General features: G+C 35.5%; 2 protein-coding genes across 2 annotated transcripts; both read left to right on the plus strand.

The window, feature by feature from the left end:
- Positions 1-6,475: 6,475 nt before the first annotated feature.
- On the plus strand, positions 6,476-9,699 carry hoxc12a (homeobox C12a). The gene is made up of 2 exons (XM_056257983.1): positions 6,476-7,360; positions 8,114-9,699. Exons 1-2 carry the CDS (start codon positions 6,775-6,777, stop codon positions 8,350-8,352), a joined length of 825 nt encoding a protein of 274 aa, XP_056113958.1. The 5' UTR covers positions 6,476-6,774; the 3' UTR covers positions 8,353-9,699.
- A 7,610-nt stretch (positions 9,700-17,309) lies between these two features.
- Positions 17,310-20,606, plus strand: hoxc11a (homeobox C11a). Its single transcript, XM_056257979.1, has 2 exons — positions 17,310-18,479; positions 19,771-20,606. Exons 1-2 carry the CDS (start codon positions 17,648-17,650, stop codon positions 20,001-20,003), a joined length of 1,065 nt encoding a protein of 354 aa, XP_056113954.1. The 5' UTR covers positions 17,310-17,647; the 3' UTR covers positions 20,004-20,606.
- The last annotated feature ends 5,158 nt before the right edge of the window (positions 20,607-25,764 follow it).

The raw sequence follows: 25,764 nt of genomic DNA on the forward strand, positions 1-25,764 counted from the left end.
GGCTACATATTTGTTGTGAATCAATGCATTATCAATGACGACGGTGCAAGGCACATGGCCGCTTCAGATGCATATCTGCCTGTCTGTCTTTCTTCATTAGTGAGAGTTTTCAAATGAGCTCTTAGATTGAATGTTTGTGTGTCAGTATAGGGTGAGAATTGTTGAACAAGCGCAGAGCCTGTATTTTCGTTGCGAAGATGATTTTTATTAATCAACAGGAGACTCGGGCTTGCTTAAAATAGACGTAAGAAATATGCACAACCTTCATAGATGTTGGTGACAAGATAATGACATTGGGAAAAGGTCTAGTATGATTAGTTAACTTTTGACTCTTACATGTTCTATTTTAAAAACATGAATCTCTAAAGTTTAGTGCTGAATATCACTTGAATCAGAATGCTCGCGCAGCGGGCTTCCACGTTATAGGCCTAGGCCTTATACATAAAGCAAACAACGCACATAGTGTAGGCCTATACATGTAACGATAGTGTCTATTTACTTTATTACAGGGCTAATTATGCAATTCTTCGCTATAATTATATTCTGTATTATATCATTCAATTTAAGCAAGTCTTAATGTATGTCTTACTCGGACTATAATTTTACTACAGTTTAACTAATTTTGAAGAATAAAGGTGAAAGAAGGCCAATCTTCAATGAAATGTCACTATGAATATGCCACGACAACAGTCAGATAAGTTTCTTCTTCACAGTTTGGTACTGGTTCGTGAGTATTATCCCGTTCGGCTCTGAAGGTATGGTCGGAGGTACAATATTCATTGATTGCTTAAAAGAATTTAATTATAAAATAACATTAGTATTTTAGTAATATTATATTAATTTTTCAATAGTTGGTAAATAAAGCTACATGAAACACTGTAAAATGTGTACATTTAAATACTTTTTGTTATGACACGCCATTTAAATGTAATGCTGGTGGCAGTGTATACGCATATTTAAATGCTTCAACATCCTATTCACAGTAAAAACAAAAATTGCTGCCATAAACTTTTAAGTAAAATAAACTTGGATGTTTAAGTCATTTCTGAAATTAAGTCGCAACTTAAATTATATTAAATTGACTTTAAACATTAGTTGAATCTTGTATAGCCTATAAAAAAAGTTGGAAATTGCTTAACTTATTTTGAGTTAAAGCAATGTAAAAACATATGTTGTCATAACGTATTGATCATATTATTTACAGTGTTAAATTTTTTAATTCAATTGTATAATTAAGAAATAATTGGACGTTCTTTATACAAATATCTGTTTTTAAAGTTAGGTTTTTTTACAACAAGGCGTCGCTAACTCCCTTTTGTCTAAATACTATGAAATAAGGAATTCTATTAAATGTAGGCGTATATCAGAGTTATATAGTAGATGTATGAGTTATTTAAATATAACAAGCATTATAAGAAAAATAAGTAGGTAAATGGTAATTGCTTACGAACGCTTAACCCCCTCAGTAGCACGTATGAAGCACACACCCTGCCGGGTCAAACTTTCTTGTCATCAGTCAACTATCAGCATAATTTGTATATTTTGTTGAAGTTGGTTACTTTGAAAACCGAGAAATGTAATGTTAACTACATGATACTTAAGCCGTGTGTTTTAACGTCACGTGATCGCGCGTTACCCTTGACCATGACTATGCAGTCGCTTTGACCTTGACATCACAGAGTCTTGTGAATAATAAACAGAGGGGCTGGACACCACTGCCCGTGGTTTGTTTTCAGGCAAACAAGGTGTTATTTCCCTGTCTAGACGGCGAGAGTTAATGACATACCATAAATACATAAAAAAGGAAAATGCTCTGATTATCCAATATCCTTGTCATTGTGAACATGTACACTGTGTACATTTTCAGTCCCCCGTTTTGTACTACTTACACCATTTTTCTCCTCCGCGATCCCTTTCCCGTATAAGTTTTAAACCACCAATGGTTGTATTCTCTCATCATGAGGTGTAGGTTATATTGACCACGAAGGCAGGTAGTGCATTTACGTCTGCAAAAGACAGTGCTCAGAGATGTCATCTTGTGTTATTTCCATAGGCGCGCCGAGGAATGGGTACTTCTTACCAAATATCGAGAGATGCATCCTCCACAGGGTCACGTCAAAAGGTACGGCTAATTTATTTATTTGTAGTGAATATGCGCATTGCCTTGGTGTTTTAAATATGGAAATGAGAAGGTAATTTATATAGAACGATATTAATTTATTTTATGGTCTTTTATTGATGCACTTGTTCTGTCAAGCTACCATTTTCTGTCTGGTTATAGGCGCAAGGCCTATTCAAAAATACGCAAAACTAATATGAGCAATGGGGGGATTACTTCGAAATATATATATTTTCTTCCTACTCAAGTGAGCGTCACAGCACGCTTTACAATTTTGTTTTCTTTAATTTATTCCTGAATGTAATTTTTTCATAATTTCATCTCAGCAAAAAAAAGTAAAATTAATAAAAAGTAAAGTAAAATTAATTTATTAAATTGTTGGATTTCTAATGTTAGAATGCAAATTTTTAACTCGATTAAACAACTGTATTTCTCATAATTAGTTGCTGGCTAGTTCAAACCTGTTGGTTTTGGGAACCATTTCTTGCTATTAAAAAAAATATAGAAAGAGTTGTATTTTTTTACTAGAATTACAATAACACTTGCAGGTTTTGCATATAGGACAAAAGGTGTTCTTCTTATATAGACATCGGATCATTTGATTATTTATGTTATGGATCTATCTAGAATTATTGCTCTTATACTCTCACCATTGCATTGGTTTATTAATTGTAAACTCAACAATAAACGATGTTGCACTTATATGCCCATTGTCTTATATTACTGTTCAAATTTATTTAAACACACATAAATATAACATATACATTTTTTTTTTTAAATACATGCATACATACCCATTTTTAAAGCAGGCACTCATACCGAATATGAGAAAAATAAATATATAAATAAACTCTTTTCACAACTATATGGTTTCAGGGGATATGTTACTCAAATTATAAATGTTCCGTGCAAAAGGCCAGTTCAGCAAAACATATGGGCTCACGTAAGGTTTTCTTTTATTCGCCGGTTCTAAGCTGAGCAGCTGGAATGTGAAGAGAGAGATCAGTGGGTTGAGCAGAAAGGGGGCTGATAACCTCTGGTGGCGTATGGTGGAAATATCAGGAAGTGAGCAGTGTAGTAGACTCAACACGAAGACACATGCTTTGCACAGGTCTTTACATTTTTGTCTGGCACACGTACTCTTACTGAGTATGTGTGTTTAATTTAAGGAGAAGGTAGCTAACAAACTAGTAACATGTAGGCTATATTTGTAGTGCATATTTAATGAATTTGCTAGTGTTTACGAAAAGGCATGCTACGCATACCGGACACACATTGAATTATATGATTATGGGTTGATTAAACTATATCGACCTTTACATTTATGCATTTAGCAGATGTTTTTATCCAAAGCGCCTTACACTAGAGGAACAAAGGCAATTCTTCAAAGATCCAACAATATTTCTAATACACAACGCCAGGTTTATTTGAAAATGTAGATTACGAAGCAAGTTAGTCTTGCTTAGTGCGGCTGATTTAATTTCCACATGTATATTATATATATTTATTATTTTATATATGATGGATATTATAGTCTATGATATGTATAATATTTAAGATGCATTGTATCTCTTCCAATGTGAACCAGATTTGCATCTGTAATGTTTTTTTTTCTATTTGTATTTTATAAACTTAGAATATTACCAGCTGCACAGCCCATGAAAGCAACATAATAAATAAATATAGAATAAAAAATAAATATGAACAGAAACTCAGGTCAGGTTTGCGATTTTTAAACGGCGTAAAGTGTTGCAACGAACATCCTGATTTCTGTTGAACCACTTTAGCAACAATTGTCTTGTTTAAGCTCAATTTATAATTACTTAATTTAAACAACAATTCTACCTGTTGTTTTAGAAAAAGATACATGCAATAGTTCAAACGCATTAGTTACATTTGTGTGATCATCATACACACTTTTTCTGGAAGTTGCGTCTTTAATTCTCTACGTTGTTTTCTAAAGCTGTGTTTTTATTGTTATGGTCATTATTTTAATTTACTATTGTAGTTAGCGTTATTATTAGTATTATATTTTTAAAGTCTATTAGGATACCCAATTATATCATCAAACATTCACCCTTTCTCCAAATTGAGTTAAAGTATTTAAGAACAAGTATTTACGAACAGGAACTTTGCATTTAATTCACATTTTAATTTATACGTTTTTTGTTTCCTCAAGAAATTGGCCTCGGAGGACATTTACTGCAAGGCTTTCACTGAGCCAACCTGTCTTCCAAAATCAAAGACAATAAAAAGGCCTTTGTTTACGCTATGGCCCTGTCTGGACGGGAAAGAGATTCCAAGACAGCAATCTCACACCGGCGCAGACAGTGCACTAGACACTGACCTTGAACTAACAACTATTTTAGCCATTTTCCAGAGATTTTGGAGATATCAACCATAGCCATCCTTCTGGTAAGAAAATATAATCTTTTAACTGTGACGTCTAAGCGATATTATTTGAGACATTGAGGTTGAGGCGATTTTTTTTTTTTTTGACTACATTTAGTTGTTGAAATGTCATTCATTCCCATTGTGAGACGTTACTCTTTGAACAACTTGTTGTACTCTGTTTTATTATTGGGTGGAAATAATGAAACATTCAAAACTGATAAGAAGTAACTAAGAAAATGACACAACTGAATAGTCTAATACTTAGCATGAGTGTTTTCTCTAAGTATAGTGACTAAATGTCTCTATAGCTTCATATTTGGTGATTTAAATTTATAGTAACAAAAAAGTCCTGACATTTCAGTGAAATATCTGATAGCATTTAAAATGTATATGCATGTGTTGAATACATAGCATGTTAATTAGTTACATTAATCTGGCATTGAGTAGTCTAGCCGTAAAACAGGCACATGTGTCTCTCAAATTTGGATGTAATAATCCTTGGGCAATTTAGAGGACAACATTTGTAGTCTTTTGGTTGTTTTGGATCTCTGTTATTTGTAATGAGCTGAACACCGGATTTCCTTTGCATTTTAGCCTAGATAGTCATCGCCATTAATGAAGTTGTTTGTGGTTATTTTGCCTTTGTCGCTTTATTTGAAAGTAGACTAAACAAACAAAAATAAATGAATAAATACACAAGTTGCAGTAATCATAATTACAAACATGCCCCCACACAGATACACTGACACAAGCTTTAGATCAACAGCAGACGCAAAGTTACCGTTTCTCAAAGACTCGTGCAATAAACAAGGAAAATACAAATGATTTAAAATGAACGAAGGCAAATATAATTTGCTCCTTCATAAATATATGTCAGCATGAGCATGTGCGCGAGATGCTAAGCAAACGCATACATAAAAAAATGTTGTTAAAAAGGTTATGACGGAATCAATCCGAATATTCTAAAAAAAAAAAAAAAAAGTAGGCTATTACATAGTTTTTAAATAGGCCTATTGTAAATATGACAGCTGTATCCACATCTGACAACCTTTAACTTGGTTATTTGCATTCCACTTCCAAAGCAGAGAGAAAAATGGATATAATTTAAAACAGTGTTTTTGACACTAAATACAATTAGACTGAAAATCCCAATGTATTTATTTATAAGTATTAACTTGGACAATAAAATACAATACAAAATAAAAAGGCTTGAAAGATTGGACAAACACTGATTTGCACTTCTATCAACTTTGCGTTACCAAACACACCAATGTGGAGCGAGGGTTTAATGCGTATACCCTACTCTTTTTATTGTCTTTTTGTCATCTTAATCTTTATTTTTGCTTCATTATGTTCTCAAAAAATACACGTGACAATGACACGGCGTTGCATTTGATATCAGGAAAATGTGCTTGTATGTTATATATTTACAATCAAAAATCAATTAATGTGATCCAGTGTGGTGTATTTGGAGCGGCAGAATCATTTTAATGCCGTCTGCCAGCTTGTAAAATTCAAATAAAAGAATTGCGAGATGTGTAACAACTCTGCATGAGTTTGACTGCGAGTATTTATAGGATGTATCTGTTAAAGTTGTTCATGTGAGGTGTACTAGAGCATATTATCTCAAATATAGGCTACGGTCTTTTAAAAAAATCTTATAGAATATCATCTTCTTTTACGGAGCCAATGGTTTCAACCTGCTGACCCCACTACAGTAAATATGAGTGGAGTTTAGCACTGAGCATCAGTATTTCTTTAAAACAAGCCTGTAAAAGATGAACATCACATCTTTATATGACACTGAATTCAACCGTAATTTGTTTGAAAACAATGGCGAAAATCACCCTCTGCTTTAAGGGGGAAAGGAGCTTTTTCTTTGTGGGGAAAAGGTGTTTTATTTATTTATTTTATTTATTCCATGTAATAAAGATTAAACGAGGCTAGGGACACTTCTATATATTTCTAAACAGGAAAGTGAAAGATGATCAGTTAAGAACCTTTGAGCTAGGGGAAAAGAAAAAATGGATTTTACATTTTTAATAAGATATTTTATAGTATTTTAAAAAAGCATATAAAACCCGTTATACAGAAGTTAATGTTTTGTTTTGTCTGAAATGGACCAAGTGGGTGGTACCTTCTAGTGTTCGAGTAAGCTCCGGCACGTGACGTGGAGATGACCAATCAGGTGCACCTCCAGGTTTAACTACGTTAAATGTCAGATTGCAATAAACTAGAAGCTGTTGGTCTGGCCCGCGGAAATGGGCGAGCATAATCTTCTTAATCCTGGGTTTGTGGGACCTTTGGTAAACATCCACACTGGAGACAGGTTTTACTTCCCGAATTTTAGAGCCTCAGGGGGACAGCTGGCGGGGCTACCGTCTCTCTCGTACCCTAGAAGGGACAATGTTTGCTCTCTCCCGTGGAATCCATCGGAGTCGTGCAATGGATATCCTCAGTCTTACTTTAGCAGTCCCGTATCCATTAACCCCTCTTTTAATCGATCTTGTGAAATAACCCGACTGGAGGAAAGCAAATGTTATTATGGCAATTCCAGCAACACCAGAGAGCCGTGTTCAGAGAGCAACAATCTCAAACGAGAGGAGCGAGCGAGAGATACATCAGTATCGTCTGATCACGGGATGCACAATGGGATGGGCAACAGTAGCACCTTCTCAAAGTATGATTATGGCACCGAACATCTGACCCAAGACCCGCCATCCTGTCAGTCGTTGGAGTCCGACTCCAGTTCTTCAGTGCTAAACGAAGGAGGAAAGACTTCAGCAGGCGATCCACAAACCCTGATATCGCAAGGAAACCACGCAAGCAATATCGCCAGTGGAGGAGGTTTGTCCCTCGCTTTTAATCACAACTGAAAAAGGCAACAGAAGCACACAGTACAAATGTCTTGCTCCAGCTTATTTATTTATTTATTTATTTTGCATGACGGTTTATTTAGGCATTCACTGGCAACTGTTATGGTTTTCCTGCATGGATCTTGCGTGGTTGTTCAAGGCCACTAGGGGTTGCCCTAAAATGCTCCACGTTCACCAGTTTAAGCGCTCAGTCATTTATACAACCAGTAAACACAACATCATAAAATTCAACAATCCCGTTGCCAATGTTTGGCGCTGTTTTAAAAGCATATTATTGTTGATATATGTAGGTTTTGCTAAAGCTTTCACGTTATTTTAGTAAGAAGAACAGATTTGTACAATGGCAATTGCTCTGTTCAGAGAAAAGAGGACGTTTGTTTTAATGACTCGTAAACTGAATTAATATCAGTTGCCGTGCATTTAATATGCCTTGAAACCGCTAAATAAGTAGGGTTCTCGCAAAAACGACAATTACCGCGTTAATGTACATTTAACTAGAACAGTTAAAGGTTCGAAGACTTTCTTTCTGTGTAAACAGATAAATTCGTCATATCGACAGCTTGCATCACACTTCAGATTGTCATTGAATCATGTCTAATTGTCATATTAACAGCCTCACAAAATAAAATGCACCAGAAATTAGTATTTTACGTGGCTTGATGTTTTTGATGTGTTGGCCTAAGATGTTTTGAAGCTCTCTCATGAACCCGTGCTATGCCCCTAGGTGCCCCGTGGTACCCGATGCACACCCGGACCCGCAAGAAGCGAAAGCCCTATTCCAAACTGCAGTTGGCCGAGCTTGAAGGAGAGTTCATGCTGAACGAGTTCATTACCCGGCAGCGACGCAGGGAGCTGTCTGACAGGCTCAATCTCAGCGACCAACAGGTTAAAATTTGGTTCCAAAATCGGCGGATGAAGAAAAAGAGACTGTTACTAAGGGAGCAGGCGTTGTCCTTCTTCTAAGGAGGCACACAATATACATTGCTCAATGCTAGTCCAACAGCAGTATTTAGTCAATGGGAATCTGCCATTGGCCCATTTTACTCTGAAAGTCTTGCCCCATGACGCATTCAGAAAACGCGAATAAGAGTTGAAACATTTATGGGTACGCGACCAAATGATAGCTCCAAAAGTCTGCTTATACTATGTGGTCTAGTGTTTATTTAAGAGGGTCTGTGCCCAGCAATTGTGGGCATGTACATGGTAATGTTTTAGTCTAAGTTTTGAAAGTAAAAAGCTGTCTAAGTCATCTCTCACTTTAGTTACTTTGAGGAATTAACTGCTAGTTAGAAATTCAGACAAATATAAGCTGTGAGTTAGAATTTCGGACAGTAAAATGTTTTCTTATCAGTCTTAATGATATTGAAATGATCGCTAAATATTTATTGTCGGAGTGTTAAAAGATCTTTTAATATTATAACACACTCGTGCCATAATCAGTGTTCTAAGCTTAAAAAAATTGACTGAAACTCCATATGTTGTCTCAACGAGAATCCTTAACTGTTCGTAATATCCCAACTATGTTTTTTATTTTGCCAGTTATCGCTAGGAAAGAGCCTTTCAAACTCAGTCCTCAACAATAAGACGCGTTAAGCCATCAACGTCTTATCTCCGTTCCGCAGTCATCGCCACGTGTTCTATGGCACGTTCACGGTCACGGGCACAAAGTTAGTGACCCAACTTATATCTTGGGCCCTTGAGAACCAAACTGCAATTACAGAACAGCTTTTATGAATAGACTTTGATCTAGCCTGTGAAATGTCATTCTGACAAATGTGAGGAGATTACCTACTTCAACAACTAGATATTGGCCAAAGTGTAAATTAGTAGGCCTGCAGCTAAGCCGCACAAACGCGACTTCCTGCTAATAAAATATGTATTCTTGATATACCTAGTGAAAAACGTTAAACTCGTCCCCATTATATTTGCATTTTTAGCAGCATAAATTTCCCATTAACGATAGCTCGTCCCTTGATCTGCGTTATGTGGACATATTCGCTTAGGTCTAGTTAATTAATTCACAACAACAATGCTTCTGGGAGAGAAATGCATGGTTAAGTAATATTAAGACGCGCAATGATAAATTAAAACAAAAAGGATTCATCAATTTATAACTGTAATGAAACTAGCAATCATACAGAACAGAAGAGATCAGATTTATATCCCAATAATCACGAGCCTGTTTTGCTAATTAGCGGGAACCATTGTGTTATTAGAAACATTATTTACTCAGATCATGGATTATATGCCAGTGAAATAGTTCATATTTGCTGCATGATGATAATGACTGTAGTTAGAAGGTAAAAAAGCCAATTTTTCCGGCTATTTTTTTTTTTTTGTCAAAAGGCGCATGTATTATTTTAAAACACCTTAAACTGAAAATGACGTTTTAATATGGACACGTAACTGGTTAAAAGTTTGTATAATCTAAAGTAGTTTATTCGTTTGTAAGTATTATTATTATTAAGTATTATTATATTAATATTATTAAGTATTAATTATTATATTATAAAGGAATTTGGCAGAAGTCGGTGCTACATTTTGTTTTCTTTTGTTGTTGTTGTTATTGATCTGACAGATTGGCGACTGTCATTTGCTTTAAACCCTATTTTTGTGAATCTAAAGAAAATACAATTATATGAATGACATCAACAACTATATAAAAATGATCGTCACATTTCCCCCTCTTTGAAATGTTTTGTGAAATTGTCTCCGATGTATAATTTTTTTGTTGTTCTGTGTAATTTTGTGAATGCTCCACTGTCGCATTCCTTTGTACCTTGCGATTAAAATGTCTTGTAAATAATGTTCATGAATGTATCCATATATGTGTAACCTACAGTTTCTGATTAATAAAGTCTTTAAACTTCATTTTATTTACTTATTTCGTGATGTGGGAGTGAGTGTTATCTAAATCTGATAAATGTGTTACCTTAACACATTTATCTATGAAGTAATAGCAGGAAAGCCGACTTCAGGCGCTCAAACGACCGTTTTCAGAAACATTTCGTCGCATTATCCTTATTTTGACCATATTGGCTCTTAATTGTTTCAGTAGCTCTAAGGTTAAGACATAAAAAAAAGCTTTTGTTGTTTCTAACACTCAGGAGAAAACTAAAAATGCAATCTGAATGTTTGCCAACATGGCCACATGTGCAACAATATTGATATGGTTTATCAAGTGGTTGGAAATGGTAAAGACATCCACCTAGTGGATAAATGGAACAGACGCCGAAACCGGCCCCGTGAGAACTAACTGCTGGACATGCAATACTCTATTTGCCTATTTCGGAACTGGATGGTTAAAGACGTTTTGGACCGTGTTTCGGCGTTTTAGTTCATTACTCATTACTGAAATATCGAGTGTGAGAAGACTGCGTGTTTTCTTTTTGATTGTTAGGATTTTAATAGGCGATTATATTGATAGTATAGATTCGTACGAATTCGTACGATTTGTCTAAACCCACGTGATGGGTAGGTTTAGGGGCGGGGTCAGGAGTAGGTCATTCGTACGAATTCATACGAATTTGGTAACTCGTAAAATATGTACGAATTAGCAAAAATCGTACTAATTTGTACGATTGAGGTCGTATAAATTCGTACGAATAAGCCACCTGGTAAAATTCGTACGAATTGCCGTGAGATCGGGTTGGTAGGCTATAGGCTAAATATATTTTAATTGCTCACGAAAAGGAATTAGAACTTGTACTGAATTTTAGGAGCAACTTGTAATCTAATATTGGTCATCATGAGGTTGCCTTGTTCAACCAAACGATGTAACATGCATTTGTTGTAACTTTTTTTTTAACTACATTTTATGAATGGAGAATCACTGATGATTCTATAGAATGCAAATAAAGTGGATCTTAGGGATGGCTAGTGTCAAGTCTATTGGCTTCCTTTAAAGCAAATGCGCTGCAATCGTAACAATAGCATTTTATGTGCTTGCGGCGCTTTTGACTTTGAGACTGGCCAAATCTGTTTATGACGACTCGTCTCCCAGGCTCAGAGGTCATTGAGTACCTCAGTGCCCTTCACACAAAACTTGTGTAGTCATGTGGTTCACTAAGTGCTCTGCTCCTATCACAGACGTGTAGAGACGGGAGAAGTCGATTCTGGCGTCGCTTGCACTGTACACAAGATTGTGAGAGTGTATGTCTGTGAAAGGGAGGCTTGCGTGTAAATGAGAGAGAGACAGAAATATTTCTTGACAATGGGTAGTTTTATAAACACTCTAAACACTCTTTAAACGTGTATATGCCCGTCTCAACGTGCTATAACTTTAGTATTTAGCGTATGCAGCGGTTTGGTTAGCCTACTTCTGTATTTAAGCAGTGTCAACATTTGCTTGGTAGCGTTGAATAGGCCTATAGTTGAAATTACAATCACTGACACCCCACTGGAAAAAAATGCCTTCTTTCACGCTTTATTTCATCTGATTAAAAAAAGGTCATCTTAAAAAGTTATTGGCTAACCGAATGTGCGAATACGAATCTTATCAATGTAATGCAAATTGTAGTGTAGTTTGTTCTGATTTGTCATTTATCTGGCTTAAAATTACTTAAATAATGTTCTTTGTTTGAATTATCTTTGTAAATTTCTTATAAACTTTCTGCATGACATTTTTAATTGGGCCTTATCTATGTTGCAACGATACATATTGGGCAGTAATGACGGGGGTGAATGGTTCCTTATTATATTATTTTCTTCGTCTACATGTACTGCCAGAATTTTTGTTATTATTAACTTCAAAACAAGACATTTCACAATTAAAACTTCATTATTTTCTTATTTATTTACTTTATTAACTTGTACCTTCGTATAATTTTTACTCGCAGCAACGTCAACTTTCATTCCAGTTGTATTTAATATTTAGTATACAAATAAATTCCTTCTTTACAGAGTGTTCATAATAACATGTATTTAAGGATGTTAACGTCTTGCTTTTGGATTATAAAACATTTCAAGCATTTAACATATAAACAAGTCTTTAAATGCAGTTTCCCTAAGCCATGGGACATTTTTCTGTTACTATAAAGCTTCGGCACGACGTCAAAAATAAAAATAGCCTATATAATATAAAAAATAACTACAGCATAGGCTACATACTTATTGCATGAGTGTTTCTTTTTTTAAACCTATTATGTTTGTATTTGTATAAATATATAATTTCTTTGACTTGCTTTGACTAGAACGCATTCCCTTGCAGTTATTTTTAAGTGATTAGAAAATATTATATGGGTAATATTATGCAGCGTAATGGCACAACTCTATAGAGAAACGATACATATACTGGAAATAAGGCATCGTCATATGCTTGTCGTATGCAGAACAGCGCGAAACTAATGGATGCGTTTTCAATACGATCATTAATACTAAAGACACATGCTAATGTGTGATCTGCAATACAATACCTGAGCAAATAAAAAAAGGGGAAAACGTGCAATGAGAGAGAAAAACCGCACACAACAACGCAAATATTGTTGAATGAAAGTTGTTATAACTATTCAGTTTTGAAGAAAATAACCTCTTTTTGCAAACTATTGTTTTGACTGTTTAAAGAATGTTGGGGCCTTCTTTCCGATCCCACCCCTCGCGTTAGCCCTGTCTTAGTGGGCGGGAGCAACTTACAAATTGAAGGTCAAGTTAGTGTGTCCCATATATAGGAACCACGTATCCAATGGTGTAGAATTCAATCATTAATATGAAGTTAACGTACACCAAATATTTAACCGAATCAACCAATTATTTTTTGTAATAATGCGTTGAGTAGCCTATGCTTAAACATTTTAACTCGTTTCAGCAATGCAAACAACAATTCATATTACAAATTTATTTAACACAACCACCCTTCTTAAGAGATTATCTCCTCGAAGCCTAAGACATATTTTAACTCAATTAGAATTATTTGGTGGACGGGGCGAACATAAACATTTCCGATGTTCGTTGCGACAAACCTTTGTTCTTGCTAATCTTGGATCCAACTTCAAAGCGATCTTAGACGAATATCTGGAAATTAATTGTGTAAGTGAATCAGCTTTGTGGAGGAAGGTCCTGGAAATATTTACTGTGTTCTTACCAATGCAGAGTAATATGTAATGGTTTTAATAAGGCCATATCTACCAAAAAAAAAAGAAAAAAAAAGGAGAGTGAAGGTAGGCTACTGGCCTTTTGTTATGTAAAAACGCTATGTTGCTTAGACAAAGTCGTGCCGTAGACATGCGGTGTCATATAGTAGTTTTGTTTTGAGTAGCTACATACCTTTATCTTGTCATCAACAAGCCATGTCGGAAATCTGGTTTCCGCTATAAATGCCATTCCGTTTACTGTCATCGAATCATTTTGATAAAAAAAATATGAAGTAAACATCTTGGTAGATTATGTAAGCAGCATTAAGTGGCATTTGCATTTCAGTGCAGTTAAAAAATAAAAAAATGATGGGACACAACGCAAATAATGACAATTATTATCAGTGGAGTAGGCTAATAAGGTTCTGACTTGAAGAACATTCGATGCATAGGCCTATTTAGCGAGGCATTATCCACCCATGATATTTAACAATAGATTATTTGATAAATATAAATATAGATTACAAGAAACGTTTAGGTGGGTATTCTTTAATTGGATATACACATTTTGTGGCTTCGTAAACCCATATTGATGTTTTTAAAATATTGTTATTGAAAACAACATCAATTGTCTTTTTTTCTTTTATAATAGTAGAAGAAATGATCGTCTCACTTTAGCGCTTTTCGAGGCATAACCTGCTTAAGATTTTTATTAGCCTATTATTCGGAACAAAAAGCAATAGTCCTGTATCAGTCGAGTTTAGGAATTTACTTTTCGGGTGTGAAAACACATGAAAATAATTACATACAGAAATAATATTTTGTGTAGGCTACCAATAGCATTTTGTGTACAAACGGTGTTCAGGGGGTGGGGGTGGGGGGGGGGGGGGGTCTTTAAAAAATCGCTATAGCGTATCTCAAAACGATAAGTTTCCTCAGTTTGCACCCCGTAAATTTTAATGGAAATGTACAGAATTAGCCATCTCTCTTGTAGCTAAATGTATTGTTTTAATCACATCTAGGCCTACAACTAACAAAATATTTAATATCACTCAATATAACAAAGATTACTTCGATTGTTTGTTCATGCTCTGACTTTACTGTTTGAGCAACAAGCTTCTAGGATTTCTATGATTGCGATGTTCAGTTGACACAATTGGGCACTGGTTGCCTGTAGCTCAGGCTATGCACTCACGGAGACCTCTGTAAAAAGAAGGGCCATTTTTGTTGTCGCTTGAATCTGTTCACAGCTCATACGAGCGAGTTTAACAGCCCGACTTACATCCAATTAAATTTATCTAGGCCATGAGGGGACAGTAATGCTATTACACAGTTTCCCTTTTTAGCCCTGCTGAGGTTTTAGCCCTAGAGGTAAACTGAAGGGCCCTTGAGTGTTGCCTGCAACTGTTGTTTGGTCTCATTGTTGACATATCACGACTTCTGAATATGTTTCATTTTCTTTCGATGCTCAATCGGCATGAGGCAAAAAGTATTTTTGTGTTGACGTACGGAAGTAAAGTCGAAGAATGTGACCGCCGGGGCAGAGCAAACACTGAGATTGACCGTGCGGGCTATTTCTCCGGATCTCCTTTCTGAGCCATTAGCCGCGCCGTTTTAGTCCGAGTAACATTAATACGTGACTGTAATTTTAACTCTATAATTGTAGACCTTAGCTGCAACGGATTTAGAAAAATTCCACTGACAATGTCTTAAAGCTCACTGTTCTTCATAGTGATGGCAAACATTTACAAGACCTCTGTCTCTCTAGACTCTAAACGCCTTTCTAGCTTTTCTTTCCATCTGAACTTGCCCCTTCAATTCAACTGCTACATCACAATATCAACAATTGTCCAAATCTCCAGCAGGGGCAGAGCATTTGTGGGGATATAGTGCTTGTTTAGAGAATGAAAAGGGCGCACCTTTGTTGAATTTCAGGGTCCTACAGCCAGTAGTATAGTGTTGAAGCTGTACGATTGCATCGAATTAGTTGACATGCATGTGAAACCTGTCTCCTGTAGAACAACTATTGCAAAATCAGGTACAAAACATGTCAGATGCGGTAGTTGTTATGGTCTGCGTGAAAACAAGACTTCGTTGTGAAACGAGTAAGACACACAATGTGGGGACAAAATGTTAAGTTTTTCAGTAGTTATCTCGCAAAATCTTTCTCGCATTAACAAGTTTATGCTAAATAGAATGACTGCAAAAAAAAATCGATATTGTTCCTGATCATTAACAGTTTTACGATAGAGTTTTGTCTCAAATTGGTGACACTGCTATTTTTTGAGCTCGTTCAAAATAACTTTTATAGACCTGATTGACTGAAACCTGAATAGTAGGCTATACAGCTTTCGTCAATCATTGTATTGCATATCTTACTAGTTAGATATTTCATTCTTTGAGCTTTTTTAATTGTTTACCTTGTGTTTGTTTTCTTTAGAACAAAGCATTTCTTGCTTTTCCGCCGTTCGGCCTTTTATGGCGGCTGCAGTGAGAATTTTAGTGGTCAAATTCAAGTGCTGGGTCTGGGCAGCTGTCTGCTTTCTTTGTACTTGGTTGAAGGCATATTGCACACCAACCTTTTGTCAATTTTGAGAGGGCTCCGTTCAGAGAGGACTCATAAAGTCATTGCCACATACCTCCTACACAAATACGCAAGTAATCTAGCAAAATTCTGTTTAAAAAAACTTTTTAGTTGCGATGTGCAGTGTAACTGATATGAATATGTTTACAACAATCGATCATAGTTTGTTAATATGGACACTCTGAAAAGCTGCTTTGAATAAATAATAGACCTATAAAAATAATCTTTCTGACGAGAAACTATTAAAAACAATTGGTATCATAAACAATGGTAAATGTTATTAGTTTATATATGCTGCTCTGTGAAATGCTTCCATGATAGGTCAGTAAATCTGTATATGACATATCTGTACACGAACTAACAGTTAATTTAAAAAGGAAATAAATATTTTGAAACGAGTGCTACATACTGAACTTTTTTATTATTATAGTTTATTTCACGAATTAGTTTGTGATACAACTATACTGAAACTACTGAAATAATTTTCAGAAGATTAGCATGGTCTGTAGTGTTCGTATAGAGTTACTATAGATCTTTCTCTATTAAAAATAAGTTTTAAATGAAAAGCAATATTTTTCTTTAAAATTAGTATTTATCCGAATTCTGCAACAAAAATAAAACATTTTAGGCTTGTTTTATTAGACGCTGGAGGGTACATATTGAAACTGGATAGTATGTTTTGCCTTAAACAGATGCCTCTCATAAAATGGTCTCAGAGATTTAAAATATCCATGGGATCATTTGACGTGCTTTGCACATATTAAATACCAAAACGTGTAGTGCTGGGTGTAAGGAAGGTCGAACACAATAGTATGTTACACATAATTTTATTTTATTTTTTCATTTGATAAAAGACAGTGTTTTACATTCACGATAGAGTCATCCTTTATGATAAGTGGCATAAAGTTTCCTCCCCGGTTTAAAATTAAACCACATCTAAAAACAAACATAAAGCATCAGCAGCAATAATTGAAATCTACGGGTGGAAGTATCGTTTTCTGTATATGTTCCCAATGTTTTCATCAAAGGAAAAAAGACAAACTCACAAATGTTCTATGACTATATTCAAGAATTGGGTGGAGCTGACACGTGACATCTATAAGGCATGTTTGCTAACCATTCCATGAATAAATATATATGCTTTATAGGTTTAACGCAAATATATTTATATATAGCCTTATATAAAATTCTATGCTTTTGAACAAAAGCATCTTGACAATGCGGTAAAACTCGACCCTTGAATATAAGCAGTGCAGAAATCAACACTACAACAGAATAATAAATCATACCAGTTATCATTTTAAAGTTGTAATAGTTTTGTTACATGCAAAAGTCTTAGATTAGAACATGTAACGTTATATAAGCATATAATTGTGTTGCCTCAGACTCATAAAATCAGCGTTACTCAATACCTACACAGGCTTCAAAACACGTACACATAAATAGAAAATACTTCTCTTCGTTCTCGCAAAACCCGATTAAAACAACAAACAAAAGATGTAACTGTTTTACATGGTTTTGCATGATTTGAAAACTAATCGTTTGAATTTCACAGATCTTACCCAACAGAACCACTCCTACGCATCCATGTGTTCCAAATTGATATATGACAATATCTACTTTCGATCACGTGTTGCGGGGCGACTTAGACGGATTGCGCGTCATCTCGCCTTCCCAAATTTTCTCCTTCTGCAGCCCGAATCCAAAACATCATATCTGTAGTACGGACTACAGGAGAAAGATGTTTAACTCTGTTAATCTGGGCAACTTCTGCTCCCAGACGCGTAAAGACCGGACATCCGAGTTCGGGGACAGGACGGGCTGTGCCTCCAACATCTACCTCCCCAGCTGCACCTACTACGTTCCAGAATTTTCCGCCGTCTCTTCGTTCCTTCCACAGGGGCCCTCGCGACAAATCACATACCCCTATTCCACAAATCTATCTCAAGTGCAACCAGTGCGAGATGTTTCTTATGGTCTGGACCCGTCCAGCAAATGGCACCACAGAACCAACTATGCATCTTGCTACTCAGGAGAAGACCTGGTGCACAGAGACTGTCTTCCGCCATCCACCATGACAGAAATGCTCATGAAAAACGAGAGTGTGTACAGCCACCACCACCACCACCACCAGCATCATCCGAACTCTAGCCACCCTTCCACCGGTTTCTACGCCGGCGTGGGGAAAAACAACGTGCTCCCTCAAGGTTTTGACCGCTTTTTTGAAACCGCTTATTGTAGCACGGACAATCAGTCAGAACATTGTTTACAAAAGAGCGAGATGAACAAATTAGAGACTTCGTCCCAACAAGCCACAACTGTTTCCGCAGCGCAAGAGCCGGAAAAGGACCCAGAGGATGAGGAGGAACATACCAATTCGGGCTCGTGCACTTCAGCAGCTACTAAGGACGGGAACGCGAGCAAGAGCAGCCATTCGAGTAGGTACCGAAGCTGTAAATGGGGAAAGGTTAAGGGACTAGCCCGGTGTTTTGTCGGTCAGATTTTATGTGGAGTTTTATAAGCATTCAAAGGATTTTATTATAACCTACAAAGCTCTTTCCTCCAACGAAAAGAATTTTTACGATGGGAAAGCGCTTTGAAAAAAGAGGATGTTATACACAGACGCTACTATCCCAGAGTCTGTGAAATTTTAAGAGCGCGCTATTGTGACAAATGCTAACTTTGATCATGAACTTGCGTTGAGCATTGCAACGGATTTTCTCGTTTAGCTGTCGGGGGTAAAAATCAATTGGGCAGAACATTACTTTTGGCATACTGTGAATTTTGTTTTAGCAGCTCGAATGTAAACTAAGTCCTTATTAGCTGTTAAACGTGCTGTGACTTGAGTTACCGTGGGGTTGATGTATATAGTCAATGACCACAATGTTAGTGCTTGCCCAGTGCCAGCTCTATCTATCTATCTATCTATCTATCTATCTATCTATCTATCTATCTATCTATCTATCTATCTATGTCTAAAAATGAAAGAAATTAATTTTAAAAGAGTTATTTCTCTTTTTGGAATGCCACAACATATACATTAAGGCCAATCAGAACTGTCGTAATTACGTTTCAATAGACATCATTGGATATTTTAGATTTCTGCTATTTGTTTTTGCGGCGCTTCTCAAACTATAAGTAGGCTTATAGCTTGCAGAAGAGAAGCTAACATTCACGGCCATTTACAAGGGACAGTACCTCAGGCCCATAGAAAGATGCATTTGTTTCTATTACAAATAACAAAGAGAACACATTTTCACGTCACGTGTTCTATAATTTGTGAAACACATTTTTTAATTAGCCTAATGTGATGCAAAAACAGGAAAAATGCATAGACAGGAAAAAAATCACTTTATAAGTTCAAAAGGTAAAAAACAAAGTTTTTTTTAATTCAAGAACCCTCATTTGTTTACGTTTTTGCCGAGTTTAGCATGCTGTTTTATTGTTTTCTTTTTTATATATATATACATTTTGATTTTTTATAAGATTTTTCCACGGCTGTAGATATTAGAGCATTGCATCGGAGTGACATACTTAGTTGTGTCTGCTTCCTCATATCAGTAATAGATGCTATCCATTAGGCATTTGGTGACACTGGAGATTACAAACACATCTTTCAATAAAAAAAAATAAAAAAAATGTGTTGTGCATTTATGCATTTCATTCTGTTTTTTGCAGGAAATGTTTTATAAGATAATCATTTAAAATGTCTTTTTTTATTATCCCAAGGTACTCCGCGCACAAGAAAGAAGAGATGTCCATACTCCAAGTTTCAGATTCGTGAACTGGAGCGAGAATTTTTCTTTAACGTTTACATCAACAAGGAGAAAAGGCTGCAGCTGTCTAGAATGTTAAACCTTACTGACAGACAAGTCAAAATATGGTTTCAGAATCGTAGAATGAAAGAAAAGAAATTAAGCAGAGATCGCCTGCAGTATTTCTCTGGGAATCCGTTGCTGTAATTGTTGAAATGGCGTTGTCTGTTATTTAATATTTCTGCAAACTCAAATTACGTATTTCTAAATATCCCCATCAATCTGCTAAAAATATTTTTTTTCAAGGCCAGCAACAATATTAAAAACTGTTTTTAAAGGTTAACGTGACTGTAATGGCTAAGGCTGGGGACAGAAAATGCAAATTGTGAATCACAAACTAGAAATGCCAGTTTATATTGACACCAAGAAAGTGTCAATATAAACTGCCATTTCTAGTTTGTGATTTACAAAGTAAAACTTACACTTCTCAAAAATTACATTTTTTTTTCAAAATGTATGTGACACCTCTTTTAAGTGAAATGTTTGAAATCTCCACTTAGAAAATGGTCACAAAATAGCCTACTATAATATATTATAAAATTGTATCCTTTATCCTTTTATGGTTGTATATATGTATATTAAAACACATACACTCGACTCTGGTTTAAATCTGGAGATGTCATACTTTTTTATGTTTTCACCATTTAGAACTGTGACTTGTACAATCTGTAATATTGTATTCCTTGTACAGAGAATATGCATTGTGCATTCGTGAATGTAAATATAATGTTATTTTGAGTATCCTCACCCAATCCCTGCTGCTATTTTTCTTTACATTGCCTTTGCAGCCGTGTGAGCTTTGTTGTTCGATTCTTTAAATTATTTGCTGTACGCCCAAAGTTCTCATTTTTCGGAAGTATTACTAAGCGATCCGAATTGGCCTGTGTACTATATATTAATCAAAAATAAACGCGAATAAAGATAAACTGTGATATGTCAATTGTGACTTGATTTTAAAAACACACAAGTTAGTCTACGGTGAAGTACAAATTGTGGGAATGTGTATAACAACACTGCAGTAAAAACAGAGATCTGAGAGAAGATACAATAAACTGACCACTGCCAAGCAATGAAAACTCACTCTCTATACCTCTCTCTTGCTCTATCTCTCTCTGTTTGTCGTCTGCCTTCCACACGTTCGTTCAAGTGTATCGATATTTAGCTATATCGGTTGTTTTTCAATGAAAACTGGTAAATATCAAAATATTTAACATTTAGGGAATTTTAGGGATGTGTTTATTTGTCTAAAGTGACTAAGAAAGGGATGCATGAAATTGCTCTTGAACACGTCAAAAATTTAGAGAGCATTTCGGTAACGACTTTTAGTACCTTCTAAATGGAATCGCCACTCTTGTAGTCTAGACACTGCAATAAAGTCAGGGCCCTAAATTGCCTTTTTCTGACTTAATTGCACCGTCTGTTCGAGGGGAATGGTGTTCACTTCCGCAGTAAATAGTAAACAAGAAAGTCCGGCTGCTAGGACAAAAAAACTGAGACGTTTAAAAATGAACCCTTATTGTCTATAGGTGCAAAAAAAACCTATCAAACGACATCTCCCACATGGAATAATCTGTTCAGAAGAAGCTGAGTTGCATGCATCTTGACAAACCCAACAGAGGTGAGATATTGGTATTGCATGTTGTCCCCATGTGCAGTTTTATATGTGATCACACTACATGGATTTTGTCACAACATGTGGGCTCATAAGGCGTGCAAGTGTGCAGTTGGCACTTATGCGTATGGAGAAAAATATATAATTAAAAGTTGTCTTTGAACTTCAATAATGTCAAGGCCTTCACCTTTAACCTATTGTAATAAAGTGGAATCAAGGAGCCCCTTTTGTCAGGAAACGTGGTGAACAGAACAGAACCAATCAGCGCAAGTGGGAAAGGACCAAGGAATGTCTAAGAAGCAACACTTTGACCTCTCACATTAAACTACAGCAGGTAACTTTTCCAGTTTTAGCACTCCCATTAAATACGCTTTATTGTCTCTGTAAAATGTAATATTTTCATGCTTGAAATATTTTTATGACATTTTGGCATGTTCTTGACCATTTAAGCTTGCTTGGTTGTGACTTTTCCCGGGTAACAGGAAATAGATTTCTGACAGATTTAAAACAGAGATCGGAGTAAATATGCATTGATGCTTGAACGTGAATCGAAAACGGAGGGGAGGTCCCTTGCGGGCTGAATTAGTGTACTGATTTATTGTTGAGATTTAAGCACAGTCAACTGTATTAAAACTCAACACATTTGTTCCTTTGTAAATTCCCAATGTAGTGACTTGTTACTTGTGTATGTGTGTGTGTGATGTGTTAGTACAGATGTTACTTTGCCACTGATCTTCGCTTGTAGAACTGTGGGAGAGAAATGGCGGGTGGGGGCATAGCCAAGGATCAAGGCTGGAAGGTCTTCTTGTCACACCCACCAACCTTGGCCCTGGCTCAGTGACGTAGTTAATTTGCTGAATTCCATTCTCTTGCGTCGTCACACTGAGGAGCAGGAACTTGGACTGTCCACCTATCAAACGCCGGAGATACTGTCGCCACCAAAGCAAAGCAATCCGCGCATATAGACTTTTGAACAATGACTAGTATAAAATCTTCATTTCGTGTCGTGGGTTGATTCAATTCATAAATGCGACTTTCCAAAACAAATTGATTTTGTTGTAAGACGTTGTGTGGATATGGTAATTGTTCAGAATACAGTAGCCTAATATCTGCTAAACGGAAAGCAAGAGCGAAATGGAACACTTTCGAAGGCGCTCTTAGTTGGCAACAAGGAAAATGGCGGAGGCTTCAGAGACATCAGCATAATGACTGTGGACTGAGTTACCACTGGATGTAAATACAACCTGGATTCAATTTTTACTTTTAAGTCACCATCATGCAACATAATCTATCCGAAGCATATGTCTTTTTTTTTTTTTTTTACAAAGTTAATCTAACATATTTGCATAAAAAAAAATATCAAGAAAATGTCAAGAGTCTAATATTTTCTGTTATGCCTATAATGCTCAATTGTCCCATTTGATAAATAACACTCAGGTTTCCAATAACATGAAGAAGAAAAAACAGACACATTTTTGGCATCAGATTTTATAAAATGTTGGAATGTTGGAAGTGACAACAGTTTCCAATATGTGTGGTCTGAAAGATTACTGCAAGCCGTACAGTTGCGTACTTTGGACAGAGCCTATTAACACTCATTGAATGCTTATACTTACTTCCGCTCTCCTGTATGTGATGAAAAGCTGTAAATACAATCTCCACTGGTGCCCACGAGTCATTTGTTTGGTCTTTCGTGATATTAAAATTTAATATAATGCTGATGTGCTTTCCGATTACCACTCTCTGATTTATAAATGTCTTTAAAACGTTACATGCATCAACCATAAATTGCCATGGACTTCTGCGGCTGGACGCCTGTTTGGTGAGGGGAAACGGTTAAAAAGCGGGTTTCTTTAAATTGGAAATATGTTTTATGAGTGGTTTTAGATCCCAAACAAGCACGGAATATCCTAGTCTGTTTTTACTCGTTTCAAGGCCAACAGACTTACGTAGAGGCCTAGGTGGTGAAATTGGATGTGTTGTTTCATTTTCCAAAGTAGTTTTGACGACTATTCTGTGCCATTTTAGCTCAATTTACAGCACAGTGCATGCAATGACCCTTAAAAAATTATCAGAAATCAATACCTGCTCAAAAACTTTTATTTGTTCAAATATAAAAATGAAATTATTGTGGAAAAAAATAAAGTGTTTTTTGTTCCTAAAAATTTTCCTAATTTTTTTTTCTTTTACACACACTTTTGACTATTTTTTTTTTTTTTTGCAATTCGATATTCTGTGTGATATAGCCCCGAAAGAAAAGTGGATTCGCTTTTTCTGTTTAACAGTAACAGCTGCATGTCGACATTTAAAAGTAGCCTATCACAAACGTCAATAGAAGAAAAGGGAATGTTTGAGAATACTCTTAAAAAGCCTCAAAGCCTTTTTCTTTTCGGCATTCACACAATCAAAAAGAGAAACAGATCATTCAAATAGCATAGGCCTATAGACCAGTTCGGTTTCTTCGTTATTTTTTGTAATTTTGATTCGTTGTTGTCGTTTTTCATCCTATGAAATAAGCTGTTCTGAAAAAAGAGACAAAAAACATTTGATCACGCTCTTTACTTACATTGAGACAATGACGTTACATATTTAAGTCGACAGTAAGTAAATACAGTTTAATGGTACATTTGTTCAATAACATTTTTAAGAAAGTACTCTCGCTGCAACACTTAAAATACATTACATTTAAATAATATACATCTGTCCATAATCCATAATGTACAGGCATTTTAAATGTTTTCATTTGACTCTCTCGTTGTTTCTAGACATAATACTCATCGAAACATAATATTATATTGAACAATATTTACTACAATTTAAATGTGTAAATGTAGGCAACTTCTGGAATACGTTTTCATTGTCACGACATCTGGAATCAGAAAGTCACTGCGCGAGTGGATGCAGCATGACCTGTAATTCACTGACACATTTTTAAATTTCAGTTTCCTATATTCAACATTGACTTGCAATTCCGATATACTTGCAATTATACCTGATATGCAATTATACAATAGAAATTATATAAGTTGTGGACAATTACACACAATCTCAGATTTATAGGATATATATATATATATATATATATATATATATATATATATATATATATATATATATATATATATATATATATATAGCCTACATTGATAAATGCATATTTTCAAACACAGGTTATTAATCCCTTAGAATAATGTGCATTTCATTTAGAAAAGTGTGTTAATATATGCATTTATATACGTAAAATATAATGTTAAAACATAAAAGACCAGATCCTGCAACGCATTGAATAAACTCATACATTTATATTCTGTCACGAGAGAGTGTATTTGTTTGTCTTAAAAGGCTGAGTGATAGACAAGTGAACAGACCAATCACAACAACGCCCCATGTTTTTAGCTGGGTCTGACCTCGTTGAGAAATGCATTGGCCAGCAAACATAGAAAAGATCATTCAAGTCCAAGGGTTAATACAGATGTTTAAAATTATATAAATTGTAGTAAGCAACACTAAAAATGACCTAAACAGAGTAGCCTACATAAAATACGTAGGCCTAATGTTTACGTGTTTTTCCACAGTAGCGTTTTTTTTCCATTCCTCTAGCTGATTCGATGCAGTTTGGTAAAACGGCAAAATAATGAACTTGTCGAACACGAAGTGTGTCATTTTACCCTTTCCCTAATTTAAAATGTGTGCTAAAATCGGAAAACATTTATGTAGTGTGTGTGTATATTACAAGGAATCAGAGGAAATGTGGTTGGATCCAGAAACACAAATTAGCCTACCTACACCCGTTTGACGAAAAACTACAGAACTACAGGGAAAATGTACCAAATAAAACCAGGTTTATAAGGCTATTAGCCTGTATAATTAAGTGACTGTGAGAGAAAAAATCAACACACTTACTAAAACTCACACAGCTAACGCTAACATAGGCTAAATAAACTGGCTGAGATACACAATTCAGAGCACGTTATTCAATTGTAATTATTTTAAAGTTTTCTCTTTGCTTTTTATGCAGCGTTGAAGATCACAAATGCATTTAAGATAAACATTTAATTGTATGTATAAATGTATGATCATTTCTGTACAATTTAAAAAATATAATGTGCTATTGTCGCCGTTTGGATTTTCTAAATGAATCCTTGGTTCCTCGTGTTTTATATTAGGCCTACATAACGTCAATTACACAGAAAAAAAAATGGCCAAAACCTAAGCAGTCATCTTTCCAAAAAGAAAAAAAACTAAAATATGATAAAATAGTTCATGTAATTAATATATAATTGATCCCCCTGATTG

This window comes from Rhinichthys klamathensis, unplaced genomic scaffold (genome assembly GCF_029890125.1).
Source record: "Rhinichthys klamathensis goyatoka isolate OS25496 unplaced genomic scaffold, OSU_Roscu_1.1 h1tg000147l_1, whole genome shotgun sequence".
Taxonomy (NCBI): Eukaryota; Metazoa; Chordata; class Actinopteri; order Cypriniformes; family Leuciscidae; genus Rhinichthys; species Rhinichthys klamathensis.

What these genes read in the sequence shown, in the direction of transcription:
- hoxc11a (XM_056257979.1), top strand. Translation starts at nt 17,648, where the DNA reads ATGACAATATCTACTTTCGATCACGTGTTGCGGGGCGACTTAGACGGA. An exon ending in GAGCAAGAGCAGCCATTCGA is followed by an intron (nt 18,480 to 19,770) that starts GTAGGTACCGAA and finishes TATTATCCCAAG; the next exon opens with GTACTCCGCGCACAAGAAAG.
- hoxc12a (XM_056257983.1), top strand. Translation starts at nt 6,775, where the DNA reads ATGGGCGAGCATAATCTTCTTAATCCTGGGTTTGTGGGACCTTTGGTA. An exon ending in CAATATCGCCAGTGGAGGAG is followed by an intron (nt 7,361 to 8,113) that starts GTTTGTCCCTCG and finishes CTATGCCCCTAG; the next exon opens with GTGCCCCGTGGTACCCGATG.